This window comes from Oncorhynchus mykiss, chromosome 17 (assembly GCF_057628025.1).
Source record: "Oncorhynchus mykiss isolate SJ-2025 chromosome 17, ASM5762802v1, whole genome shotgun sequence".
NCBI lineage: Eukaryota > Metazoa > Chordata > Actinopteri > Salmoniformes > Salmonidae > Oncorhynchus > Oncorhynchus mykiss.
The window spans coordinates 27,992,701-28,019,028 of record NC_143038.1 but is presented as its reverse complement, the minus strand read 5'-3'; the positions used below and the strand labels follow the sequence as shown (position 1 = coordinate 28,019,028).

At 42.1% G+C, this 26,328-nt stretch overlaps 1 protein-coding gene and 1 long non-coding RNA gene across 3 annotated transcripts in view; one reads left to right on the top strand and one right to left on the bottom strand.

Moving 5' to 3' along the window:
- LOC110493933 (copine-9) overlaps window positions 1–26,328 on the bottom strand; it is a 202,659-nt gene that overhangs the window by 115,191 nt on the left and 61,140 nt on the right. Inside the window, exon 5 of the mRNA XM_090205168.1 lies at window positions 3,145–3,184. Coding sequence (XP_090061294.1) covers window positions 3,145–3,184 — 40 coding nt within the window. The remainder of the gene's footprint in view (window positions 1–3,144; window positions 3,185–26,328) is intronic.
- Window positions 1–26,328, top strand: part of LOC149975888 (uncharacterized) — a 53,114-nt gene that overhangs the window by 17,864 nt on the left and 8,922 nt on the right. The window lies entirely within an intron of this gene.

Genomic DNA, 26,328 nt, shown 5'->3' with positions numbered 1-26,328 from the left:
CTCCAGACATAGCGCTTTGCATTCAGGTGAAAAAGTTACATGTCTCATCAGACCACAGAATGTTTGCCTATTGATCTCAGAGTCTATCAGGTGCCTTTTTTGCAAACTCCAGGTGTGCTGTCATGTGCCTTTTTCTCAGAAGTTGTTCCCTTCTGTCTACTCTCCCATAAAGCCCAGATTGTTGAAGTGCTGTTGTCCCTCTGGCAGGTTCTCCCATCTCAGCCAAGGAACTCTGTAGTTCTGTCAAAGTGGTCATTGGGTTCTTGGTCACCTCCCTGACCAAGGTCCTTCTTGCCCGGTTGCTCAGTCTGGTCGGACGTAGTGCTGAGAGATTAGTTCCATATTTGTATTTATTTCTCCAATGATGGAGACCACTGTGCTCTTGCAAACTTTTAACACTCTACAAATGGTTTTATATCCTTCCTTAGATATATGCCTCATCACAATTATATCACGGGGATCTATGGATAATTCCTTGAACTTCATGGTATATTCATGGTATAGTTGACATGCACTGTCAACTATGGGACCTTATGTAGACAGTTGTGTTTCTTTCTAAATCATGTCCAAACAGGTGGACTCCAATCAAGTTGTAGTGACATCTCAAGGATGATCAAAGGAAACTGGATGCATCTGAGCTCAGAGTATGATAGCAAAGGGTTGTGAATACTTATGTAAATTAGATATTTCTGTATTTCAAAAATTTCTAAAAACGTCTTTTCACTTTGTCATTATGGGGTATTGTGGCAAGATGGGTGAAAAAAAAGTATATTGAATCCATTTTGAATTCAGGCCCACTGTATGTGTGCTAACCTCAAAATGTAACTTTTTGATCTTTGCTTGCAGCTAGGTGGTTACTTTGTCGTTGCTTGTTTCTGTCTTGTTTCCATCTTGTTTTGCCGTTGATTCCTTTTTCTTTCCGGTCATTATCCAGTTATTTCAGCAATGTACTTGAGTAATTATTATGTAACTTACTGGTAATTTCTTTATACAGTAGTTTCAGTGTACCTACTACGGGGCCTTGACACTGTATTCTAAAGCAAACAGCTGTTTCCCTGTTACCATATAAATTACTTTCTTAATATTTTCACCATAGTTTCTGTATGCCTTACTGTCACTTTTTTTTATAACTTGTATATCAAACTTTATGTACATCACACTTAATTTGATGCAATTTCTCCCTATACAGATGAACACAATCACAAGTTAATAAGCCACTATGTTCATTAATGGAACTTAATTTATTGTTAGTGTAGCCAGTCTGGGCCTATGTGTGAATGCGCTGGCTACTGCTCTCTGGCTTTGGTTCTGCGTTCTGGTGCATGTAGATTAATTGGACACAGGACACACTGCTGCCGGTTCTGGTCTTTTATTACTGGATGAGATTAAATAACTGCAGTGAATAAATGCAGTGCAAAGCAATTACATGAAATGGCAAACCTCTCTATGCTGCAAACTGTAACTAGGCCACTCAGGAACATTCAATTTCATGTTGGTAAGCAACTCCAGTGTATATTTGGCCTTGTGTTTTAGGTTAATGTCCTGCTGAAAGGTGAATTTGTCTCCCAAACAAGGTTTTCCTCTAGGATTTTGCCAGTGCTTAGCTCTATTCCGTTTCTTTTTATCATAAAAACTCCCTAGTCCTTGCCGATGACGAGAACACCCATAACATGATGCAGCCACCACTAAGCTTGAACATATGAAGAGTGATGTGTTGTGTTGGATTTGCACCAAACATAACACTTTGTATTCAGGACATAAAGTACACTTCTTTGCCAATTTTTGGGCAGTTTTCCTTTAGTGCCTTATTGCAAACAGGATGCATTGGCCTCATGGTGAAATTCCTCTACAGCAACTGAGTTAGGAAGGCGCCTGTATCTTTGTAGTGACTGGGTGTATTGATATACCATCTAAAATGTAATCAATAACTTCACCATGCTCAAACTGATATTCAATGTCATCTTCTTTTTTTTTACCCATCTACAAACAGGTGCCCTTCTTTGCAAGGCATTGGAAAACCTCCATGGTCTTTGTGTTTGAAATTGAGTCCATGCAATAAGCCATAACAAAAGGGTTGAATACTTATTGGCTCAAGACATTTCAGCTTTACATTTTCTATTCATTTTTTTAAATTGAAAAACATAATTCCACTTTGACATTATGCGGTATTATGACAAAATATCTCAATTTAATCAATTTTAAATTCAGGCGGTAATACAACAAAATATGAAACAAGTCAAGTAGGTAGTGTGAATACTTTCTGAAGACACTGTATGTGGGGAAACAATTAAGAAAGTTATCGTAATATACCGGGGAACAGATCATTGCTTTAGAATACAAGTTTTAAGGCCCCATAAGTACACTGAAACTATGGTAAAACTATAAAGAAAGTAATAGTAATTTACATAACAATGACTTAAGTAGAGTGCTGAAATAACTAGGTAAAGACCGGAAAGTAATAGGAAAAAACAGCAAAACAACACAGCAACGACAAAGTAACTACCCAGCTACAGTACAAGCAAAGACCCAAAAGGTACATTTTGAGGTTGTACTGTAGTTCCTCAAATGTTTAATTCCTAACAAGTATAAACGGTGCTGCTAAGAAAAGGGAAATGGCCTAAAAACTTAACTTTGCCTATTAGCCTCTATTATGGATAACATTTTTTTCTACATAACAACCAGGAAAATTCATATAACTTTTTATCAGTATTTAGCAGCTACATAATAACTATTAAAGGATTATTACTGCGTTCTTACCTGTTCGTTGCCGTCTTATTTTCCTGTTGTTTCCTATTACTTTCCGGACGTTACCCTGTTATTTCAACACTATAAATTAAAGTGCAACCCAGTTATTTTGTTGACTAACCTTCTGCTCATCCACAAAGGTTTGCAATTGAGAGAGAAAAACATATCTGTTAGTTGGAAATCTGCAGAGACAAAAACAAAAATGTCTTAATTTTTTTGTTCATTATTCCAACATTCTCCCCTTGAAAAAACGAACCAATAAGTAATCAAATCAAAGACTAACCAAATGTAACCTCTTTAATTCTCCCTTGAGAGTTCATGAAGTAAATAGTTACATATTTGCATGCCACATAGTTAAGTATGCTTATATCAATTGTATGAAGTCACCAGTATGCTTACATGTTTTGAAATGTTTGAACTTCTGGTGTCCACATTGTACCTGTAAGAAATAAGAACAATAAATCAGCACCTGATAATGGGTTGAATGCACCAAAAATACAAATGACAAATGAACACTTACAAAATACAAATTAACACTTGCATATGTACATTCCATATTTAGCTGCTATGGGGACGAATACATTCAAGCAGCATATTAAAAACTGGGTTAATGTTGTCAATTACATTGGCAAGTAAATATTTGCCAGGGCATATATTTAATTATAAATCAGATTATTTGACATGGGGGAGATGTGGGAAGCGAAAATGATTTTTTTGCCAGCTAGCTAGCTAGCACGCTGCTAGCGGAGAAGCCTACAGCCAACTGGCAGGCACAAAACAAGGTAATGTAAAATAAACCTAAACTTTCATTACATGAAGCTATTTTTAAAATATGCAGTTGGTTTTCATTGAAATTAGCTAACAGTGGTGATGATGTTTTAAAAATTATGTAATTGTCAACGAGAGTTACTGCTAGTCTTATAAGGAGTTGTGGTCAGTCTCAGCGACGCTGACACCAACTCCTTGTAACTCTTTGTGAGACTGTCGTAATATGGACACCGCACATGTAGGTTTTTTAAAACTATTTTTACTAGAAAACAAGGTGCTATCAATCCTTCTGCCCTTGAACAAGTCAGTTCACTGTAGGCCATCACTGTAAATAAGAATTGGTTCTTAACTGATTTGCCTAGTTAAATAAAAAAATACTTGTTTCAGCAAATCTGGGAGGAACCCAAAACTAATTTTATATCAGTGATAATATACTAGTTACTAGTTACACTATATATACAAAAGTATGTGGACATCACTTAAAATGACTAGATTTGGCACACAGCCATGCAATCTCCATAGGAAAATGTCAGTAGAATGACCTTACTGAAGAGCTCAGTGACTTTCAATGTGGCACTGTCATTTCCAACAAGTCAGTTGGTCAAATTTCTGCCCTGCTACGGCTGCCCCAGTCAACTCGTGCTGTTATTGTGAAGTGGTAGGCCACACAAGCTCAAAGAATGGGACCGCTGAGTGCTAAAGCACGTAACATGCAAATAATCTTCTGTTCTCGGTTGCAACACTCACTACCGTGTTCCAAATTGCCTCTAGAAGAAACGCCAGCACAATAACTATTTGTCGGGAACTTCATGAAATGGGTTTCCATGGCAGAGCAGCTGCTCACAAGCCTAAGATCACCATGCGCAATGCCAAGCGTCGGCTGGAGTGGTGTAAAGCTCACCGCCATTGGACTATGGAGCAGTGGAAATGCGTTCTGTGGAGTGATGAATCATGGTTCACTATCTGGCAGTCCGACAGACAAATTTCGGTTTGGCGGATGCCAGGAGAACGCTATCTGCCCCAATGCATAGTGCCAATTGTCAATTTTGGTGGAGGAAGAATAATGGTCTGGGGATGTTTTTCATGGTTCGAGTTAGGATCCTTAGTTCCAGTGAAGGGAAATCTTAACGCTACAGCATACAATGACATTCTAGACAATTCTGTGCTTCCAACTTTATAGCAACAGTTTGGGGAAGGCCCTTTCCTGTTTCAGCATGATAATGCCCCTGTGCACAAAGCAAGATCCATACAGAAATGTTTTGTTGAGATCGGTGTGGAAGAACTTGACTGGCATGCACAGAGCCTTGACCTCAACCTCATCAAACACCTTTGGGATGATTTGGATCGCTGACTGCGACCCAGGCCTAATTGCCCAACATCAGTGCCCGATCTCACTAATGCTATTGTGGCTGGCTGAATGGAAGCAAGTCCCCGCAGCAATGTTCCAACATCTAGTGGAAAGCCTTCCCAGAAGAGTGGAGGCTGTTATACCAGCAAATGCAGGGCCAACTCCATATTAATGCCCATGATTTTGGAATGAGATGTTCAACGAGCAGATGTCCACATACTTGTGGTCATGTAGTGTAGTGTTAAAGTAAACAGCAGGTAAAATTCCAGACTGTTAGTTAAACCACAAACAAATTTGAATATTCGCCTAATGTCAGTTTATGTGACAAAACAAGCATTGTACAGTCTAAACCGCTGTGAAATATACAGTATTTCTACGACCAAAAATATTGTGTTTTCAGCTGTTTGAAGCTGGTGTACAAAACCGAAACTTAAGAATGGGAAGCATAGAAATAGCGTACATAGAACATATCTACCACTTCTTAGACCTTATTTCAATGAGAATGACAGCTCAATTAATTAACATTTCCATGTGAATTTGAAAGTATTCAGACTGCTTGACTTTTTTTTCACATTTTGTTACGTAATAGCCTTATTCTAAAAATGTTTTTTTTTTTTTATCCCTCGTAAATTGACACACAATACCCGATAATGACAAAGTAAAAACAGCTTTTTAGAAATGTTTGTACAAAACTGAAATACCTTATTTGCACAATTATTCAGACTATTTGCTATGAGACTCGAAATTGAGCTCAGGCGCATCCTGTTTCCATTGATCATCCTTGAGACGTATCTACAACAAAGGCACTTTGTCTATATAAGGTCCCACAGTTGACAGTGCATGTCAGTGCAACAATCAAGCCCTTCTCCATAGAGCTCAGATACAGGATTGTGTCGAGGCACAGATCTGGGGAAGAGTACCCAAAAATGTCTGCAGCATTGAAGGTCCCCAAGAACACAGTGGCCTCCATCATTCTTAAATGGAAGGAGTTTCCCAGAGGCACCTAAAGGAGTCAGACCATGAGAAACAATATGCTCTGGTCTGATGAAACCAAGATCTTTGGCCTGAAAGCCAAGCATCACGTCTGGAGGAAACCTGGCACCAAACCCTATAGTGAAGCATGGGGGTGGCAGCATAATGCTGTGGGGATGTTTCTCAGTGGCAGGGATTGGGAGACTAGTCAGGATCAAGGGAAAGATGAATTGAGCAAAATACAGAGAGATCCTTGATGAAAACCTGCTCCAGAGCACTTCAGGACCTCAGACTGGGGTGAAGGTTCACCTTTCAACAGGAGAACGACCCCAAGCACACAGCCAAGACAATGCAGGAGTGGCTTTGGGACAAGTCTCGGAATGTCCTTGAGTGGCCCAGCAATAGCCCGGACTTGAACCCATTAGAAAACCTCTGGAGAGACCTGACAATAACTGTGCAGCGACGCTCCCCATCCAACCTGGCAGAGCTGGAGAGGAGAAGAATGGGAGAAACTGGTGTGCCAATCTTGTAGCGTCATACTCAAGAAGACTTGAGGCTGTAATCACTGCCAAAGGTGCTTCAACAAAGTCCTGAGTAAAGCCTCTGAATACTTATGTAAATATGATTTTATATATATATATATTTTTTTTTTTTGTATAAATTTGCAAAAAAAAACAGTTTTTGCTTTGTCATTATGGGTATTGTGTGTAGATTTATGAGGAAAAAAACAATTTAATCAATTTTAGAATAAGGCTGTAACGTAACAAAATGTGGAAAATGTTAAGGGGTATGAATACTTTCTGAATGCACTGTATTGCAGCTTTAATGTGCTGCATCATAAGTTAAACCATAAACATATATTAATGCACTTCATCATTTAGTACAGGCAGCCTCAACCAGGGTTTGGAATAGGGAACAGAATAGACAACGAAAGTGATCTATACTGCTGTCATGACTCTCTCTCCTTGGTGAGGAACAAAGGTGCCAGATCAGCGTGGCAGTCAGTAGCCACGCCCAAGTGAGCTCAGAGTTCGTGCCAGTATGACGGAAGCCCCCTTTAGCCAGAGTGCTTAAAAGACCGGCATGGCATGAGCTGAACATTACGAAGTGGTTGGAACCTACGAAAACCAGACCAAGACATGCCGGGTTGCTTCTGGCGTGTAAAGTGGTCGGAAGCTGATGTAACAATGTGCTGGGTTCGTTGTCTGAGTCAGGCGCAGGACACAGGTTCGAGAAAAACACAAAAGTCTTTCCTCAAAATATGAATACAAAAAAACGGAATATCTTCAACAAGGAAACATCCCGTAAAGAGAAAACCCTCCAACACACACAGTAACCCAAAACAATCACGGACAAAACAGAAAGGTAGACGAGAGGTTAAATAAGGAACATAATAAGGGAATAGAAATCAGGTGTGCGTAATCAAGACAAAACAAAAGGAAACACGGAAACACGGATCGGTGATGACTAGAAAGCCGGTGACGTCGACCACCGACCTCAGCCGAAGTCGTGACTGTACCACCCCCTCTGATTGGGAACCATACCAGGCCAAACACATAGAAATACAACACAGAACAAAACAGAATGAAAAACATAGAATTCCCACCCCAACTCACGCCCTGACCAAACCAAAATAGAGATAAAAAAGGAACTATGGTCAGGACGTGACAGCAATAATCTGAGACGGCGCTCAGAAAATAAATAAAATTATCCGCCATGTTGGAGTCAACAGAAACAAGAAATCACATTATAAATATTCCCTTACCTTTGATGATCTTCATCAGAATGCACTCCCAGGAATCCTAGTTCCACAATAAATGCTTGATTTGTTCAATAATGTCCATTATTTATGTCCAAGTAGCTACTTTTGTTAGGGCTTAGGTATACAAATACAAACGCTCGTGCAGGTCCATCTGAACGTCGGACGAAAACTTCAAAAAGTTATATTACAGGTCGAAGAAACGTGTCAAACTAAATATAGAATCAATCTTCAGGGTGTTATCATAAATCTTCAATAAAGTTCCAACCGGAGAATTCCTTGGAACGCAGGTCGCTATCATGTGAATTGCGCGTGACCAGGACCTGGCTCTCTGCCAGTAACCTGATTCATTCAGCTCTTATTCAGCACCACAACACAGTAGAAGCCTCATTCAAGTTTCTAAAGATAGTTGACATCTAGTGGAAGCCCTAGGAAGTGCAACTTCATCCATTTCCCACTGTGAATTCAATAAGGGCTGGGTTGAAAATCGACCAACCTCAGATTTCTCACTTGCTGTTTGGATTTCTTCTCAGATTTTTGCCTGCCATATGAGTTCTGTTATACTCACAGACATCATTCAAACAGTTTTAGAAACTTCAGAGTGTTTTCTATCCAATATTATTAATAATAATATGCATATATTAGCAACTGGGACTGAGGAGCAGGCCGTTTACTCTGGGCACCTTTCATCCAAGCTACTCAATACTGCCCCTGCAGCCATAAGAAGTTTGTTAAGGGCTCGTGAGTAAGCATTTGAAATCAAATCAAATGTAATTTGTCACATGCACTGAATACAACAGGTGTAGACCTTACAGTGAAATGCTTACTCAACCTGTCTAGGACTGGCCAACAGCCAATGAAATTGCATGGCGCCAAATACAAATCAACAGAAATCTCATAAATCACATTTCTCAAACATACAAGTATTTTACACAATTTTAAAGATAAAATTCTCGTTAATCCAGCCACAGTGTCTGATTTCAAAAATGCTTTACAGCGAAAGTTCCCCAAATGATTATGTTAGGTCACCACCAACTCACAGAAAAGCCTCCCCAGCTTCTCCTTCACCCAAATCCAGACAGCAGATGTTCTGAAAGAGCTGCAAAACCTGGACCCGTACAAATCAGCTGGGATAGACAATCTGGACCCTCTCTTTCTAAAACTATCCGCCGCCATTGTTGCAACCCCTACTACCAGCCTGTTCAACCTCTCTTTCGTATCGTCCGAGATCCCTAAAGATTGAAAAGCTGCCACGGTCATCCCCCTCTTCAAAGAGGGTGACACCCTAGACCCAAACTGTTAAAGACCTATATCCATCCCGCCCTGCCTATCTAAAGTCTTCGAAAGCCAAGTTAATAATCAGATCACTGACCATTTCGAATCCCACCGTACCTTCTCCGCTGCGCAATCCAGCTTCCGAGCCGGTCACGGGTGCACCTCAGCACCGCTCAAGGTACTAAACGATATCATAACGGCCATCGATAAAAGACAGTACTTTGCAGCCGTCTTCATCGACCTGGCCAAGGCTTTCGACTCTGTCAATCACCGTATTCTTATCGGCAGACTCAATAGCTTTGGTTTTTCTAATGACTGCCTCGCCTGGTTCACCAACTACTTTGCAGACAGAGTTCAGTGTGTAAAATCGGAGGGCATGTTGTCCGGACCTCTGGCAGTCTCTATGGGGGTACCACAGGGTTCAATTCTCGGGCCAACCATTTTCTCTGTATATATCAATAATGCGCTCTTGCTGCGGGCGATTCCCTGATCCACCTCTACTCAGACGACACCCTTCCTTGGACACTGTGCTAACTAACCTCCTAACAAGCTTCAATGCCATACAACACTCCTTCCGTGGCCTCCAACTGCTCGTGACTAGCATCACCACCCTGGACAGTTCCGACCTAGAATATGTGGACAACTATAAATACCTAGGTGTCTGGCTAGACTGTAAACTCTCCTTCCAGACTCATATCAAACATCTCCAATCAAAACTCAAATCTAGAATCGTCTTTCTATTTCGCAACAAAGCCTCCTTCACTCAAGCCGCCAAACTTACCCTAGTAAAACTGACTATCTTACCGATCCTCGACTTCGGCGATGTCATCTACAAAATAGCTTCCAACACTCTACTCAGCAAACTGGATGCAGTCTATCACAGTGCCATCTGTTTTGTTACCAAATCACCTTATACCACCCACCACTGTGACCTGTATGCTCCAGTCGGCTAGCCCTCTCTACATATTCGTCGCCAGACCCACTGGCTCCAGGTCATCTATAATTCTATGCTAGGTAAAGCTCCGCCTAATCTCAGTTCACTGGTCACGATAACAACACCCACCCACACGTTCCAGCAGGTATATCTCACTGATCATCCCCAAAGCCAACACCTCATTTGGTCGCCTTTCCTTCCAGTTCTCTGCTGCCAGTGACTGGAACGAATTGCAAAAATCGCTGAAGTTGGAGACTTGTATTTCCATCACCAACTTTAAACATCAACTATCTGAGCAGCTAACCGATCACTGCAGCTGTACATAGTCCATCTGTAAATAGCCCATCCAATCTATCTACCTCATCCCCATACTGTTTTTATTTTATTTACTTTTCTGCTCTTTTGCACACCAGTATCTCTACTTGCACATCATCATCTGCTCATTTATCACTCCAGTGTTAATCTGCTAAATTGTAACTATTCGCTCCTATGGCCTATTTATTGCCTACCTCCTCATGCCTTTTGCACACACTGTATATAGACTTTCTTTTTGGAGTAGAGGTGGTCTAGAATTGTTTTCCCTCTGGTTGCACATTTAACATTCTGATAGAAATTAGGTAAAACTGATTTAAGTTTCCCTGCATTGAAGTCCCAGGCCACTTGGAGCGCCGTCTCTGGATGAGCATTTTCCTGTTTGCTTATGGCGGTATACAGCTCATTGAGTGTGGTTTTACTGCCAGCATCGGTCTGTGGTGGTATGTAGACAGCTACAAAAAATACAGATGAAAACTCTCTAGGTAGATAGTGTGGTCTACAGCGTATCATGAGATACTCTACCTCAGGCGAGCAAAGCCTCGAGACTAGATATCGTGCACCAGCTGTTGTTTACATTTATGTATAGGCCCTCGCCCCGTGTCTTACCATAGGCTGGTGTTCTATCCTGCTGATAGAGTGTATAACCCGCCAGCTGTGTGTTCTTAATGTCGTCATTCAGCCACGACTCGGTGAAACATAAGATATTACAGGTTTGAATGTCCCGTTGGTAGGATATACAGTGCCTTGCGAAAGTATTCGGCCCCCTTGAACTTTGCGACCTTTTGCCACATTTCAGGCTTCAAACATAAAGATATAAAACTGTATTTTTTTGTGAAGAATCAACAACAAGTGGGACACAATCATGAAGTGGAACAACATTTATTGGATATTTCTAACTTTTTTAACATATTAAAAACTGAAAAATTGGGCGTGCAAAATTATTCAGCCCCTTTCCTTTGAGTGCAGCAAACTCTCTCCAGAAGTTCAGTGAGGATCTCTGAATGATCCAATGTTGACCTAAACGACTAATGATGATAAATACAATCCACCTGTGTGTAATCAAGTCTCCGTATAAATGCACCTGCACTGTGATAGTCTCAGAGGTCCGTTAAAAGCGCAGAGCGCATCATGAAGAACAAGGAACACACCAGGCAGGTCCGAGATACTGTCGTGAAGAAGTTTAAAGCCGGATTTGGATACAAAAAGATTTCCCAAGCTTTAAACATCCCAAGGAGCACTGTGCAAGCGATAATATTGAAATGGAAGGAGTATCAGACCACTGCAAATCTACCAAGACCTGGCCGTCCCTCTAAACTTTCAGCTCATACAAGGAGAAGACTGATCAGAGATGCAGCCAAGAGGCCCATGATCACTCTGGATGAACTGCAGAGATCTACAGCTGAGGTGGGAGACTCTGTCCATAGGACAACAATCAGTCGTATATTGCACAAATCTGGCCTTTATGGAAGAGTGGCAAGAAGAAAGCCATTTCTTAAAGATATCCATAAAAAAGTGTCGTTTAAAGTTTGCCACAAGCCACCTGGGAGACACACCAAACATGTGGAAGAAGGTGCTCTGGTCAGATGAAACCAAAATTGAACTTTTTGGCAACAATGCAAAACGTTATGTTTGGCGTAAAAGCAACACAGCTGAACACACCATCCCCACTGTCAAACATGGTGGTGGCAGCATCATGGTTTGGGCCTGCTTTTCTTCAGCAGGGACAGGGAAGATGGTTAAAATTGATGGGAAGATGGATGGAGCCAAATACAGGACCATTCTGGATGGAGACTGCAAAAGACCTGAGACTGGGACGGAGATTTGTCTTCCAACAAGACAATGATCCAAAACATAAAGCAAAATCTACAATGGAATGGTTCAAAAATAAACATATCCAGGTGTTAGAATGGCCAAGTCAAAGTCCAGACCTGAATCCAATCGAGAATCTGTGGAAATAACTGAAAACTGCTGTTCACAAATGCTCTCCATCCAATATCACTGAGCTCGAGCTGTTTTGCAAGGAGGAATGGGAAAAAATTTCAGTCTTTCGATGTGCAAAACTGATAGAGACATACCCCAAGCGACTTACAGCTGTAATCGCAGCAAAAGGTGGCGCTACAAAGTATTAACTTAAGGGGGCTGAATAATTTTGCACGCCCAATTTTTCAGTTTTTGAATTGTTAAAAAAGTTTGAAATATCCAATAAATGTCGTTCCACTTCATGATTGTGTCCCACTTGTTGTTGATTCTTCACAAAAAAATAGAGTTTTATATCTTTATGTTTGAAGCCTGAAATGTGGCAAAAGGTCGCAAAGTTCAAGGGGGCCGAATACTTTCGCAAGGCACTGTACGTGCTTTCAGTTCATCCCATTTATTTTTTCCAGCGATTGAACATTAGCTAGCAGGACGGAAGGCAAAGGCAGATTAGCCACTCGTCGCCTGATCCTCACAAGGCACCCTGATCTTTTTCCTGTGAAATCTCTGTTTCTTTCTCCAGTGAATGATGGGGATCCGGGCCGGGTCAGGTGTCTGTAGTATATCCCTCCCGTCCTATTCATTGAAGAAAAACTCTTCGTCTAATCTGAGTTGAGTAATCGCAGTTCTGATGTCCAGAAGCTATTTTTAGTCATAAGAGATGGTAGCAGCAACATGATGTAAAAAAACAAGTTATGAACAACATGAAAAAACAAACAAAAGTAGCATGGTTGGTTAAGAGCCGATAAGACGGCAGCCATACCCTCCGGCGCCATTATGGACAATCACTGTTGCATTCGGAGCATGTGATTAATACAATTTGATTTGATTTGATACATAACCCACACAGAACAGATAAACATCATGTTTAATAAATAAGCAGCGTGTATATGGATATGAAGGAGGAGACAAGAATGACAAAGACAAATATATGGAGATGGAGTGAATGGTAATGAATTCCAAAAGAGGATCGACTGTATGGACTGAAGTCCCCCATGCCCTCCCACCCCCCTCCTCCACCCACGGGGAAAATTTGACACATTTTTCCTCAAGGCTACCTCGTCATCCCCATGGAGTTCTCTTAAGTGCCAACATGCCGAGTTCCTTTGAAAGGGCTTTTGTTCATGTTCGACAAAAGGAAATCCACTTGCTGTTAAGCTGAACATAATGTAGAATATTGTGTTTTCTTCTTCTCCGCCGGACCTCTCTCTCCCTCCCTTTCTCTCTGCACCCACTCATTCCTGTCCAAGTGCTTTTGAAGTTAAACCTTGGAAGATGGTGCTCTACCTCGCGCTAAATAGAAACAGTGACCTTGCCAACACCTGGGTCCTTTGGATCGATTTGCCCTTTTGAAGGAGCTCTTCAATAAGACAGAGGAGCCAAACGTTTTCTTGACTGTAATTAACAAGATGAGGTCCTCCGGGACTCCACGGTATAGTCTAAATTAAATACAAAAGCCATTTAAAGGGCAGCTAAATCAGGTAATTTGATAGTTGATTTTATTGATGGTGTACATAGTGTTGATAAGTAGGCAATTCCCTGCACGCTTCAAGACATACACCTCTATTAAATTGGATTCCCAGGAGAAATGACTGCCATGTTCAGTGAGTGACAAGGCCCTTGGATGAGATTCAGGTCAGAGAGCCAATTGCTGTCCTAATAGGATATTGCAAAGCCCTATGGACCCACCAGGTCCAGGGACGATATACAGTTGAAGTCGGAAGTTTACATATACCTTAGCCAAATATATTTAAACTCAGTATTTCACAATTCCTGACATTTAATCCTAGTAAACATCCCCTGTCTTAGGTCAGATAGGATCACCACTTTATTTTAAGAATGTGGAATGTCAGAATAATAGTAGAGAAGAATGAGAAGAACTCCAATACCTTGACTTTGTTGTCCTTAAGGCATTTTGCCACAACTTTGGAATTATTCTTGGGGTCATTGTTCATTTGGAAGACCCATTGCGACCAAGCTTGAACTTCCTGACTGATGACTTGATGTTGCTTCAATATATCCACATAATTTTCCTTAATCATGATGCAATCTATTTTGTGAAGTGCACCAGTCCCTCCTGCAGCAAAGCACCCCCACAACATGATGCTGCCACCCCCATGCTTCACGGTTGGGATGGTGTTCTTTGGCTTGCAAAGCCTCCCCCTTTTTCCTCCAAACATAATGATGGTCATTATGGCCAAACAGTTCTATTTTTGTTTCATCAGGCCAGAGGACATTTCTCAAAAAAGTAAGATCTTTGTCCCTGTGTGCAATTGCAAACCATAGTCTGGCTTTTTATGGCGGTTTTTGACCAGTGGCTTCTTCCTTGCTGAGCAGCCTTTCAGGTTATGTCGATATAGGACTCGTTTTACTCTGGATATAGATACTTTTGTACCGGTTTCCTCCAGCATCTCACAAGGTCCTTTGCTGTTGTTCTGGGATTGATTTGCACTTTTCACACCAAAGTACGTTCATCTCTAGGAGACAGAACGCGTCCCCTTCCTGAGCGGTATGATGGCTGCGTGGTCCCATGGTGTTTATACTTGCGTACTATTGTTTGTACAGATGAACGTGGTACCTTCAGGCGTTTGGAACTATAGTTTGTTAACAAGAAATGTGTGGAGTGGTTGAAAAACAAGTTTTAATGACTCCAACCTAAGTGTATGTAAACTTCTGACTTCAACTGTAGGTAGTGTAAAATGGTGAGAAAGATTGAGTTGTCAAAATGACACTGTCAAACACAAAGTCACGTATAAAGAGAAAGATGTGTTAATGTTACAATGAATGCCTTCACTCTTTAACTCCTTGATTCCCACCGTATCCCCGGTGCACTTTGGACTTCTAACCCTTTTACATTGTGTGTTTGAGCTACAGACTTCTGTACCATTGGATTAGTCTATTTCTTATGCATCTGCATAGATACCAACCGCTAGTCTGTCTGATAAATGAGGGCTGAGCTTGATCCCGAAGGGTTCCAGGGCAGGGTCTTCTCACAAAAAAACGTCTGTAGACTCTGACATACACGTACATTACATGTATTCTGTTTTGTTCTATGACACTCACAAGTCACACAGGAGTAGTTAGGAGGTAAGGAGCTTCTACATAGATCATAGGAAATTCCAGGACATAGTGTCTATAATACTGAAATAAACTCACATAGTTGCTGTCACGAATTCCAAACTCACAAAGTTATCACTGTCTTGTTGGATATTCATTTCATTTCCCACTGAGCAAACCATTTCTGTACTAAATTTATGTTTATAAGGTCTTTGTTTGGCAGACCTCGGCATGCAACTGTTTTGCGTTTTACTTGTAGCCTTGGTTGACCTGAAAAGAAAATGGTGAAACATTTCATTGTGATGCTAAAGATAATGGCTGGACATGCAAAAGTAGTGAAGAAATGCAGAGGTAGTGAAAAAAAACGCAGATTTGCTGGGGTCCTCGGGCCTGATGAGGTTTTAACAAAAGGGCTCATAAAGGATTATGTTGCTGTCCCTCTAGGAGAACCCTTTTGGTTCTAGGTAGTTTCTTTTTTCTAAGGGCTTGGCTTGGTCCTGTGAAAATGTAAGAAATCATTCAAAAGTATTTAGCAAAATAACTGAAAGCTAGGGGCTAATGTGTATCATGGGGGAAAGTAGAGTGGCTCGCCTGAAGACCAAGAAAGCTATAGAAACCACATTATCAAAATCTACCAAAATGGCAGAGAGCAGAGCTCCCCACCATCAAACAATAAGCTTTCTACAGTATCTCTAAACTCCAGAGCCTTTCTCACTTTTATTATTATCTCCCTCCCTACTCTCCCTCTTTAATGAATCATCCATCTCTCTTGATACATCACTTTTAATCGGAATTGCCCCTTACTCGCTTACTATAAATCCCATCTCTGGCAATGTAAAATTTAATGCAGAGCCTGGCTTCAGTGGTATCAAATAAAATTACCACACAGTAAGATAAGCCTGGAAATGATGGCAAAATTAGATTTAGCGCCATGAGGAGTGATAGACTCGCCCAAAAATTGGATAGCCCTCATCTACATGGCAAACCACAGACAAACGTGGGGCAGTTCTTTGTAATTGAGACAAAGGACCGGCATTAAACACATTGTGATATCCTGGGAGATGGGGCATGAATTACCACGAATTACCACATTGTTACAAAGGAAATCCTAACGAGAGGGAAACATTATTGTTTTCTGTTATGCGCATTTGCTAGCTGGGAGGCAAATGGTCCTATTCAGAGGCCGAATATACAAAACCTTAATTGCAGGCACGGATCAACGCATAGGCATACCTGGGCTGACGGGAAACCCAGAAAAAGTGATAGCGGCTAGGGGCCCATGGAATGGGTTATTATCCGTGCCCGCTTAATTACATTTATCAACAACAACAACAACATCAAAAGCCCTTTATAGGCTGCTGTAGCCACAAACCAGTAGCACAGCACCAACTCTGGCTCTTCAGTTCTTCTATTCTTTTAGTTCTACACCACTGATACAGGGCTGTGGTGGGATAGGCTGCCTTTGATACTAAGTGAACCACTATCTTCAATAATTGAGGCAGATCTAGAGGCTCCTTCTACTTCCATCTTGGTATGAGTCAAGAGGCTTTATTTGCCTTTTGGCCGCAGGAGGAACAGCACTAGACAATTCCAGCATCACCGTCAATCCCCCCTAGACTACAGTCAAGCATGTTCTGGAAGAGTTTAGCAACTACATGTTATATAGAAGCAAACTACTGTATAGGATCAACAACTATAGATTTAAAAACTATAGGGTCATACTATAGCAGGGGTCTCCAACCTTTTCTAGTGTGAGAGTTTGCTGCACTGAAAGTAAAGGGGCTGAATAATTTTGCACACCCAATTTTTCAGTTTTTGATTTGTTATAAAAGTTTGAAATATCCAATAAATGTCGTTCCACTTCATGATTGTGTCCCACTTGTTGTTGATTCTTCAAAAAAAAATACAGTTTTATATCTTTATGTTTGAAGCCTGAAATGTGTCAAAAGGTCGCAAAGTTCAAGGGGGCCGAATACTTTCGCAAGGCACTGTATATTGTACACTACCTTCATTAAATATATATAGATGTCAAAACTATAAGTCCTACAAACACATGGTTAGCACATTTAGAAAGGTAAGAACTGTGGGGTCTTGATACAGGAAACAAAGTGACTATTACAAAGCCAGAGCAACAACAAGCAAAGAAAAGCTAAATGTTCCAATTGTCCCCATGTTGGGTAATAAGATATTTTAAAGACTACTGTAGGTTTGAAATAAAAGATGTCAACGATTACTGTTCCAAAATGATTTTTTAAAATAACATAAATAAATGTTATATGTATTAATTAATGCTGGCGCTCAAAACATGTGCAAATTCCGTTAGAAACGTGTCCATTATTAAAGCGCAGGGCTTGTGCAATGTGCCATGCCTTCATTTTTTGTCTTACAGGAATGATATACATATGAGAAGTAAACTGAAGTCGCTTCCTTTAAGTACAATTCCTGTATGATACCCAGTTTGTCCACTAGACAGCAGAAGAAGATCACATGAAGTCCATGACACCTTGAAACCAGATGCGTCTGGTTTGGGTAGTGACTCACTGTGACAAAATGCCTTAATGCATTTTCAAGCCTGACATCTTAAAATTACCCGAGTTGTCAAGTTTGTTTTTTGAAATAACACCCAAACAGGTGAGGAAACAAATGTATTTTCCCATAAATTTTTCCCATTTGTAAACGATGAGCTAGATAAACAGAGCATATGGAAGATGCATTCAAGGTAATATGGATGGAGAAAGAAATGTACTACATTACGATGACCACCAGGTGTACCCTTTATATGCATATTAGATTTTTGGATAGTTTGTGGGTTGTTATTCTACATTTAGTTGCCTGTTTGCACTAGTCATATAGCTTGGAGGCAGGTGGAGATAGCACGAGAGGAACGGCAACGATATGAGGGTACACGGTTAGCACGGAAGCCCGAGAGGCAGCCCCAATAAAAACAATTGGGGGGGGGACACGAGGAGATTGCATGAGTCAGGTCGGTGACCTGAGCCAACTCCTCGTGCTTACTGTGGGGAGTGTGTTACTGGTCAGGCACCGTCTTATGCGGTGGAGCGCATGGTGTCTCCAGTGCACTATTCTAGTCCGGTGCGCTCTATTCCAGCTCCTCGCATTGGCCGGGCTAGAATGGGCATCAAGCCAGGAAGGAGGGTGCCGGCTCAGCGCTCCTGGTCTCCAGTGTACCTCCTTGGACCAGGTTATCCTGCGCCGGCTTTGCGTACTGTGTCTCCGGTGAGTCTACACAGCCCAGTACGTCCTGTGCCAGCACCCTGCATTTGCAGGGCAAAAATAAACATCCAGCCAGGACGGGTTGTGTCAGCTCTACACTCCAGACCTCCAGTACGCCTTCACAGTCCAGTACATCCTGTTCCTCCTCCCCGCACTCGCCCTGAGGTGTGTGTCACCAGCCCAGTACCACCAGAGCCGACACCACGCACCAGGCCTATAGTGCGCCTCGGTAGTCCAGTACGCCCTGTCCCTGCTCCTCGCACTGAGGTATGTGTCCCCAGCCCGGTACCAACAGTGCCGGCACCACGCACCAGGCCTTCAGTGCGCCTCGGCAGTTCAGAACGTCCGGCGACAGTACCCAGTCCAGTGCGTCCGGCAACAGTACCCAGTCCAGAGCTTCCGGCGACAGTTCACAGACCGGAACCTCCAACGACGGGCCACAGTCCAGAATCTCCAGCGATGGTCCCCAGTCCGGGGTCTCCAGCGACGGTCCCCAGTCCGGAGTCTCCAGCAACGGTCCCCAGTCCGGGGTCTCCAATGATGATCCACGGGTCAGTGATACAAAAGCGGACTCAGAGTAAAGAAGGGGGGCAGTGTCCAGATCCAAAGCCACCACCAAGGTTAGATGCCCACCCAGACCCTCCCATATAGGTTTAGGTTTGCGGCCGGGAGTCCACACCTTTAGGGGGGGGGGGGTACTGTCACGCCCTGACCTTAGTTATCTTTGTTTTCTTTATTATTTGGTTAGGTCAGGGTGTGACAAGGGTGGTTTGTGTAGGTTTGGTATTGTCTAGTGGTTTTTGTATGTTTATGGGTTTTTTCAAGTCTAGGTGTTTTTGTCTATGGTTGCCAAGATTGGTTCTGGTTTTTGTCTATGGGGACCATATTTAGGTAGCCATATATTCCTTGGATAGTTTGTGGGTTGTTATTCTATGTTTAGTTGCCTGTTTGCACTAGTCATATAGCTTCATGGTTCGTTTTGTTGTTTTGTATAGTTTTGTTCAGTGTTCATTATTTTCATTAAAAGAATTACAGTGGGGCAAAAAAGTATTTAGTCAGCCACCAATTGTGCAAGTTCTCCCACTTAAAAAGATGAGAGAGGCCTGTAATTTTCATCATAGGTACACTTCAAATATGACAGACAAAATGAGAAAAAAAATCCAGAAAATCTCACAGACCTGTAACTTCTTCTTTAAGAGGCTCCTCTGTCCTCCACTCGTTATCAGTATAAAAGACACCTGTCCACAACATCAAACAGTCACACTCCAAACTCCACTATGGCCAAGACCAAAGAGCTGTCAAAGGACACTAGAAACAAAATTGTAGACCTGCACCAGGCTGGAAAGACTGAATCTGCAATAGGTAAGCAGCTTGGTTTGAAGAAATCAACTGTGGGAGCAATTATTAGGAAATGGAACACATACAAGACCACTGATAATCTCCCTCGATCTGGGGCTCCACGCAAGATCTCACCCCGTGGGGTCAAAATGATCACAAGAACGGTGAGCAAAAATCCCAGAACCACACGGCGGGACCTAGTGAATGACCTGCAGAGAGCTGGGACCAAAGTAACAAAGCCTACCATCAGTAACACACTACGCCGCCAGGGACTCAAATCCTGCAGTGCCAGACGTGTCCCTCTGCTTAAGCCAATACATGTCCAGGCCCATCTGAAGTTTGCTAGAGAGCATTTGGATGATCCAGAAGAAGATTGGGAGAATGTCATATGGTCAGATGAAAACAAAATATAACTTTTTGGTAAAAACTCAACTCGACGTGTTTGGAGGACAAAGAATACTGAGTTGCATCCAAAGAACACCATACCTACTGTGAAGCATGGGGGTGGAAACATCATGCTTTGGGGCTGTTTTGGGACCAGGAGGACTGATCCGTGTAAAGGAAAGAATGAATGGGGCCATGTATCGTGAGATTTAGAGTGAAAACCTCCTTCCATCAGCAAGGGCATTGAAGATGAAACGTGGCTGGGTCTTTCAGCATGACAATGATCCCAAACACACCGCCCGGGCAACGAAGGAGTTGCTTCGTAAGAAGCATTTCAAGGTCCTGGAGTGGCCTAGCCAGTCTCCATATCTCAACCCCATAGAAAATCTTTGGAGGGAGTTGAAAGTCCGTGTTGCCCAGCAACAGCCCCAAAACATCACTGCTCTAGAGGAGATCTGCATGGAGGAATGGGCCAAAATACCAGCAAGTGTGTGTGAAAACCTTGTGAAGACTTACAGAAAACGTTTGACCTCTGTCATTGCCAACAAAGGGTATATAACAAAGTATTGAGATAAACTTTTGTTATTGAAAACTTTTGTGGTCTCCTCATTATGACGAACATGACAGAATATGAGCATTACTAACTGGCTACACACAAAGTGATATACAAATGCGCACACCACACAGACAGACGGGCGATATTGCTGGAAATTAATTGGCAGATATTGTGTTATGTTTGAAAAAACATTTTTGGGGGTCCCATCGGGCGGCGCACAATTGGCCCAGCGTCATCTGGGTTTGGCCGGGGTAGGACGTCATTGTAAATTGATAGAACCGATGCTGGAGATGAGAAGCAGGTACGGGGATTACCTCCCCCCAAATATAGGGGAGGTAATAAGCATGTTATTGAGTCCAGGTTAGTCCAATAATCGCTGGTGCACGTGACGGGGGGAAGGCAGGTGTGCGTACTGATGGTGGCAGGAGTTCGTAATGCTGGGGAGCCTGGCGTCTTCGAGAGCCAGGGAGGGGGAGCAGGGGCAGGCGTAACAGTACCCCCCTCTCTAGGGATGCCACCTGGGGAGTCTGACAGGCCTGGGCACTGGACCAGCCGGTTGGGACGTAACAGCCCGACGAACCGGCAAAGGCGTGGGAGCCTGGCAAACCGGCTGAGGCATGAGAGCCTGACGACCCGGTTGAGGCGTGACAGCCTGATGATCCTGCCGGAACATGGGAGCCTGATGAGCCGGCTGAAGCGTAGACGCCTGGTTAGCCGGCTGAGGCATAAAACCCTGCGGATCCGGCTGAGGCCTGACGTGGGATGGGCACCTTCCGAGCCAACTGGGGCAAGAAAGCTCTCAAGACAGCCCGTCGAGCTGGCATAGGCACCCCCTGAAGCCAGCACTCCCCGATACTTTGTTTAATGGCTGCTGCATTCTGATAGAACCGACGCTGGAGAAGCAGGTACAGGGAGATGAACATATAATGCGAAACAGACAGGTAACAAGACAGAAACAGCATCAGCACACAGGTAAGAACGGCATACGAACATTAAGGCAGCAGCGGGGAACAGAGCTGGGGAAATTAAATATAGGGGAGGAAATAAACAGGCGATTGAGTCCAGGTGAGTCCAATAATTGCTGATGCACGTGACAGGGGGAAGGCAGGTGTGCGTAATGCTGGGGAGCCAGGCGCCTACGAGTGCCAGGGACGGGGAGCAAGGGGAGGCGTGATTAAAAAAGAAATACAAAAATAACAATGAAATAAAAACTATTTTAAATTGAATTACAGCATGTCTTAGACATATAGATTAAGAATTTATTATCTGAAGCATACTCAGCTAAATCCTCTTCCCATTGGTTCTTAAGAGAGTTCAGGGAATCCAGATTGTGTGAGTTTAATAGAATCTAGAGGGGAAATTCACTGAGAACAAACGATCACTTGAAAGGTTTTCAGATTTTTTGAGAATGTTTCACAATAGGGTTTTTTGTGTATTTAAACAGGTTCAGCTAATGCAAGTTTTGAGCAGTGTATTTTTTTAAACCTTTATTTAACTAGGTGTCACGTTCTGACCTTTATTTCCTTTGTTTTGTCTTTATTTAGTATGGTCAGGGCGTGAGTTGGGGTGGGCTAGCTATGTTTTGTGTTTCTATGTTTGGTTTCTGTTTTGGCCTAGTATGGTTCTCAATCAGAGGCAGGTGTCGTTAGTTGTCTCTGATTGAGAATCATACTTAGGTAGCCTGGGTTTCATTGTTGTTTTGTGGGTGTTTGTTTCCTGTGTCAGTGTTTGTTTCACACGAGACTGTTTCGGTTTGGTTTATTTCACGTTATCGTTTATTGTTTTGTATTTCATAGAGTTCAGGCTTTTCTTATTAAAATCGGCATGGACACTTACCACGCTGCGTATTGGTCTGATCCTTGCTACACCTCTTCAGACGAAGAGGAGGAAATCTGCCGTTACACTAGGAAAGTTAGTTAAGAACAAATTCTTATTTACAATGACGTCCTACCCCGACCAAACCCTAGCCCGAATTATGCTTGGCCAATTGTGCGCTGCCCTATGTGATTCCTAATCCGGGTCGGTTGTGATACAACCTGGAATCGAACCAGGGTCTGTAGTGACATCTCTAGCAATGAGATGCAGTGCGTTAGACCACTGCACCACTCAGGAGTAAGGCAGCTAAGGAGGTGGGGCCACAGGATGAGATCTCCAAGGTCAACCATTTCAGGCCTGCAACATCAGGGATTTCTGTCATCCAATATAGAAGGATTATATAGCTGCCCAGAAATAATATTGAAAGCTTTGAAGTGCTAGACCACCCTGGGGATGAGATCTCTGCAATACACTCTTACTTATCCAAGGGTTTTTCTAATTCCAGATAAAAGCAGATATCAGTTTTATCTATGGAGATAAAAATACAAATATTTTGTCAGAAAGATAGGAATACATTGAAATAAGTATAACAACTTAGGTAATACAGTAATTTTAACAGGGTAAATTCTTACGCCCCAAAAAATATTTAGTAAATCCCAGCGTTCAAAATTCTGTTTCAGGCGACGTTTCAAGGGAGGGAATTTGGCTTTATAGAGAACTTGTGTGTGACCCAAATTCCCAAATATTTCAATTTATGTGTAGTCACTCTGAAAGGCACATGACTAAAATAAGTTTGCATGGCAGAAGGATTAATAGGCGTCAATTCACTTTTTTGTAGATTAACCTTATACCTGGAAATTTGACCAAATGTTTTTAGTAGAACCTGGATGTCTGTAAAGGGTCAGACATATACAGTGGGGCAAAAAAGTATTTAGTCAGCCACCAATTGTGCAAGTTCTCCCACTTAAAAAGATGAGAGGCCTGTAATTTTCATCATAGGTACACTTCAACTATGACAGACAAAATGAGAAAAAAAATCCAGAAAATCACATTGTAGGATTTTTTTATGAATTTATTTGCAAATTATGGTGGAAAATAAGTATTTGGTCAATAACAAAAGTTTATCTCAATACTTTGTTATATACCCTTTGTTTGGCAATGACGGAGGTCAAACGTTTTCTGTAAGTCTTCACAAGGTTTTCACACACTGTTGCTGGTATTTTGGCCCATTCCTTCATGCAGATCTCCTCTAGAGCAGTGATGTTTTGGGGCTGTTGCTGGGCAACACGGACTTTCAACTCCCTCCAAAGATTTTCTATGGGGTTGAGATATGGAGACTGGCTAGGCCACTCCAGGACCTTGAAATGCTTCTTACGAAGCAACTCCTTCGTTGCCCGGGCGGTGTGTTTGGGATCATTGTCATGCTGAAAGACCCAGTCACGTTATATTTCCAATGCCCTTGCTGATGGAAGGAAGTTTTCACTCAAAATCTCATGATACATGGCCCGATTCATTCTTTCCTTTACACGGATCAGTCCTCCTGGTCCCTTGCAGAAAAACAGCCCCAAAGCATGATGTTTCTACCCCCATGCTCCACAGTAGGTATGGTGTTCTTTGGATGCAACTCAGTATTCTTTGTCCTCCAAACACGATCAGTTGAGTTTTTACCAAAAAGTTATATTTTGTTTTCATCTGACCATATGACATTCTCCCAGTCTTCTTCTGGATCATCCAAATGCTCTCTAGCAAACTTCAGACGGGCCTGGACATGTACTGGCTTAAGCAGGGGGACACGCCTGGCACTGCAGGATTTGAGTCCCTGGCGGCGTAGTGTGTTACTGATGGTAGGCTTTGTTACTTTGGTCCCAGCTCTCTGCAGGTCATTCACTAGGTCCCGCCGTGTGGTTCTGGGATTTTTGCTCACCGTTCTTGTGATCATTTTGACCCCACGGGGTGAGATCTTGCGTGGAGCCCCAGATCGAGGGAGATTATCAGTGGTCTTGTATGTGTTCCATTTCCTAATAATTGCTCCCACAGTTGATTTCTTCATACCAAGCTGCTTACCTATTGCAGATTCAGTCTTCCCAGCCTGGTGCAGGTCTACAATTGTGTTTCCAGTGTCCTTTGACAGCTCTTTGGTCTTGGCCATAGTGGAGTTTGGAGTGTGACTGTTTGAGGTTGTGGACAGGTGTCTTTTACACTGATAACAAGTTTCAAACAGGTGCCATTAATACAGGTAATGAGTGGAGGACAGAGGAGCCTCTTAAAGAAGAAGTTAGATGTCTGTGAGAGCCAGAAATCTTGCTTGTTTGTAGGTGACCAAATACTTATTTTCCCCTGTAATTTGCAAAGAAATTCATTAAAAATCCTACAATGTGGCTTTCTGGATTTTTTTTTCTAATTTTGTCTGTCATAGTTGAAGTGTACCTATGATGAAAATTACAGGCCTCTCATCTTTTTAAGTGGGAGAACTTGGCTGACTAAATACTTTTTTGCCCCACTGTATAATAGCATGTCATCTGCGTAGAGTGAAATTGTATGCGCTAAGCCCCCTCTTCAAATACCTTTGATAGTGGTGTTATTACGTATTGTTATGGCAAAAAGGATCAATTACGATGGCAAACAGCTGAGGGGATAGAGGACAACCCTTTTTTGTTGGAAATGGGATGAAAGGTATTTTTTGTTATTATTTGTGTGTTAGGGGAGCCATAGGGGAGGAGTAAACATATCAAGTATGTTATAAAGACGTCTGATGTTGAAAAAATAATGACCATTTTTTTATGAAACCAGTTTGATCTGTAAAGATAATGGAGGGAAGGACTGACTCAAAACGGCAGGCAATCATCTTAGAAAGTAACTTTACTTGGTTATTCAGTAAAGAAATTGGCCTATATGAACCACTATCGAGAGGTTTTTTTTGCCTTTTTCCGAACAAGTTAAATACATGCTTGTCTCATTGTTGAGGGTAAAGCATTTGAGGAGAATGATTCCTCATATGGAAAGCAAGAGAGGAGAGAGTTGATCTGAACATAATTTTAAGAATTCGCTGGGAAAATCCAGGGGATTTACCACACTGCATAGATTTAATTGCTAATACAATCTCTTCTACAGAGAACTGATCTTCTAATTCAGCAGCTATCTCAGGTTCAACTGTAGGAATATCTTAGTTCTCAAAGAAGGTGTTGAGTAAGGTAACATTACCAGCAGATTCCAGAGTGTAAAAATTATGAAATCATGACTAGACCTCTAAATTATCAATACATTTGTTTTCCCATCTCGTCAGTTATCTCAGGTACGGTTTGATTTGCGGTTCTCTGACGCAGCTGGTGTGCTAGCATTTTCCCTGATTTCTCTCCATGTTCATCATTTTTGTATAGAGATTTACTAATTACATTTTCAGATTGTCGAGTTGACATTATATGGGGTTTGATTAAGCTCGAGAAATAGCTCAATTTGAGATTATATGAAAGCAACAATGGTATCTTTTGGTAGCAGTAGTGAGTTATGCCGCTAAGGGCGATAATTAGGCTTTGTATTTGGTATAAGTAGTTTCATAGAAAGAGGAGAATGATCCAAAATGACTATAGCTTGGTAATCACACCAAGTAGTTGATATGTGAGAAGGTCTTGTGAACTGGTGAGAAAAAAAGAATACTCCCTAGCTGTGGGACTCCAGAAATGCCACGCATCAGATATGCCATATGTCTTAAGAAATAGCTGAATTGTGGATTGTGTCTTTGATGAAGATGATACCTTCGGAGAGCTACAATCCAGATTGGGCGACAGTACACAATTCATATCACCACCTAGTATTATGTGGTGTGTCCATATTTGGTAATCGAGAAAATACAGCTG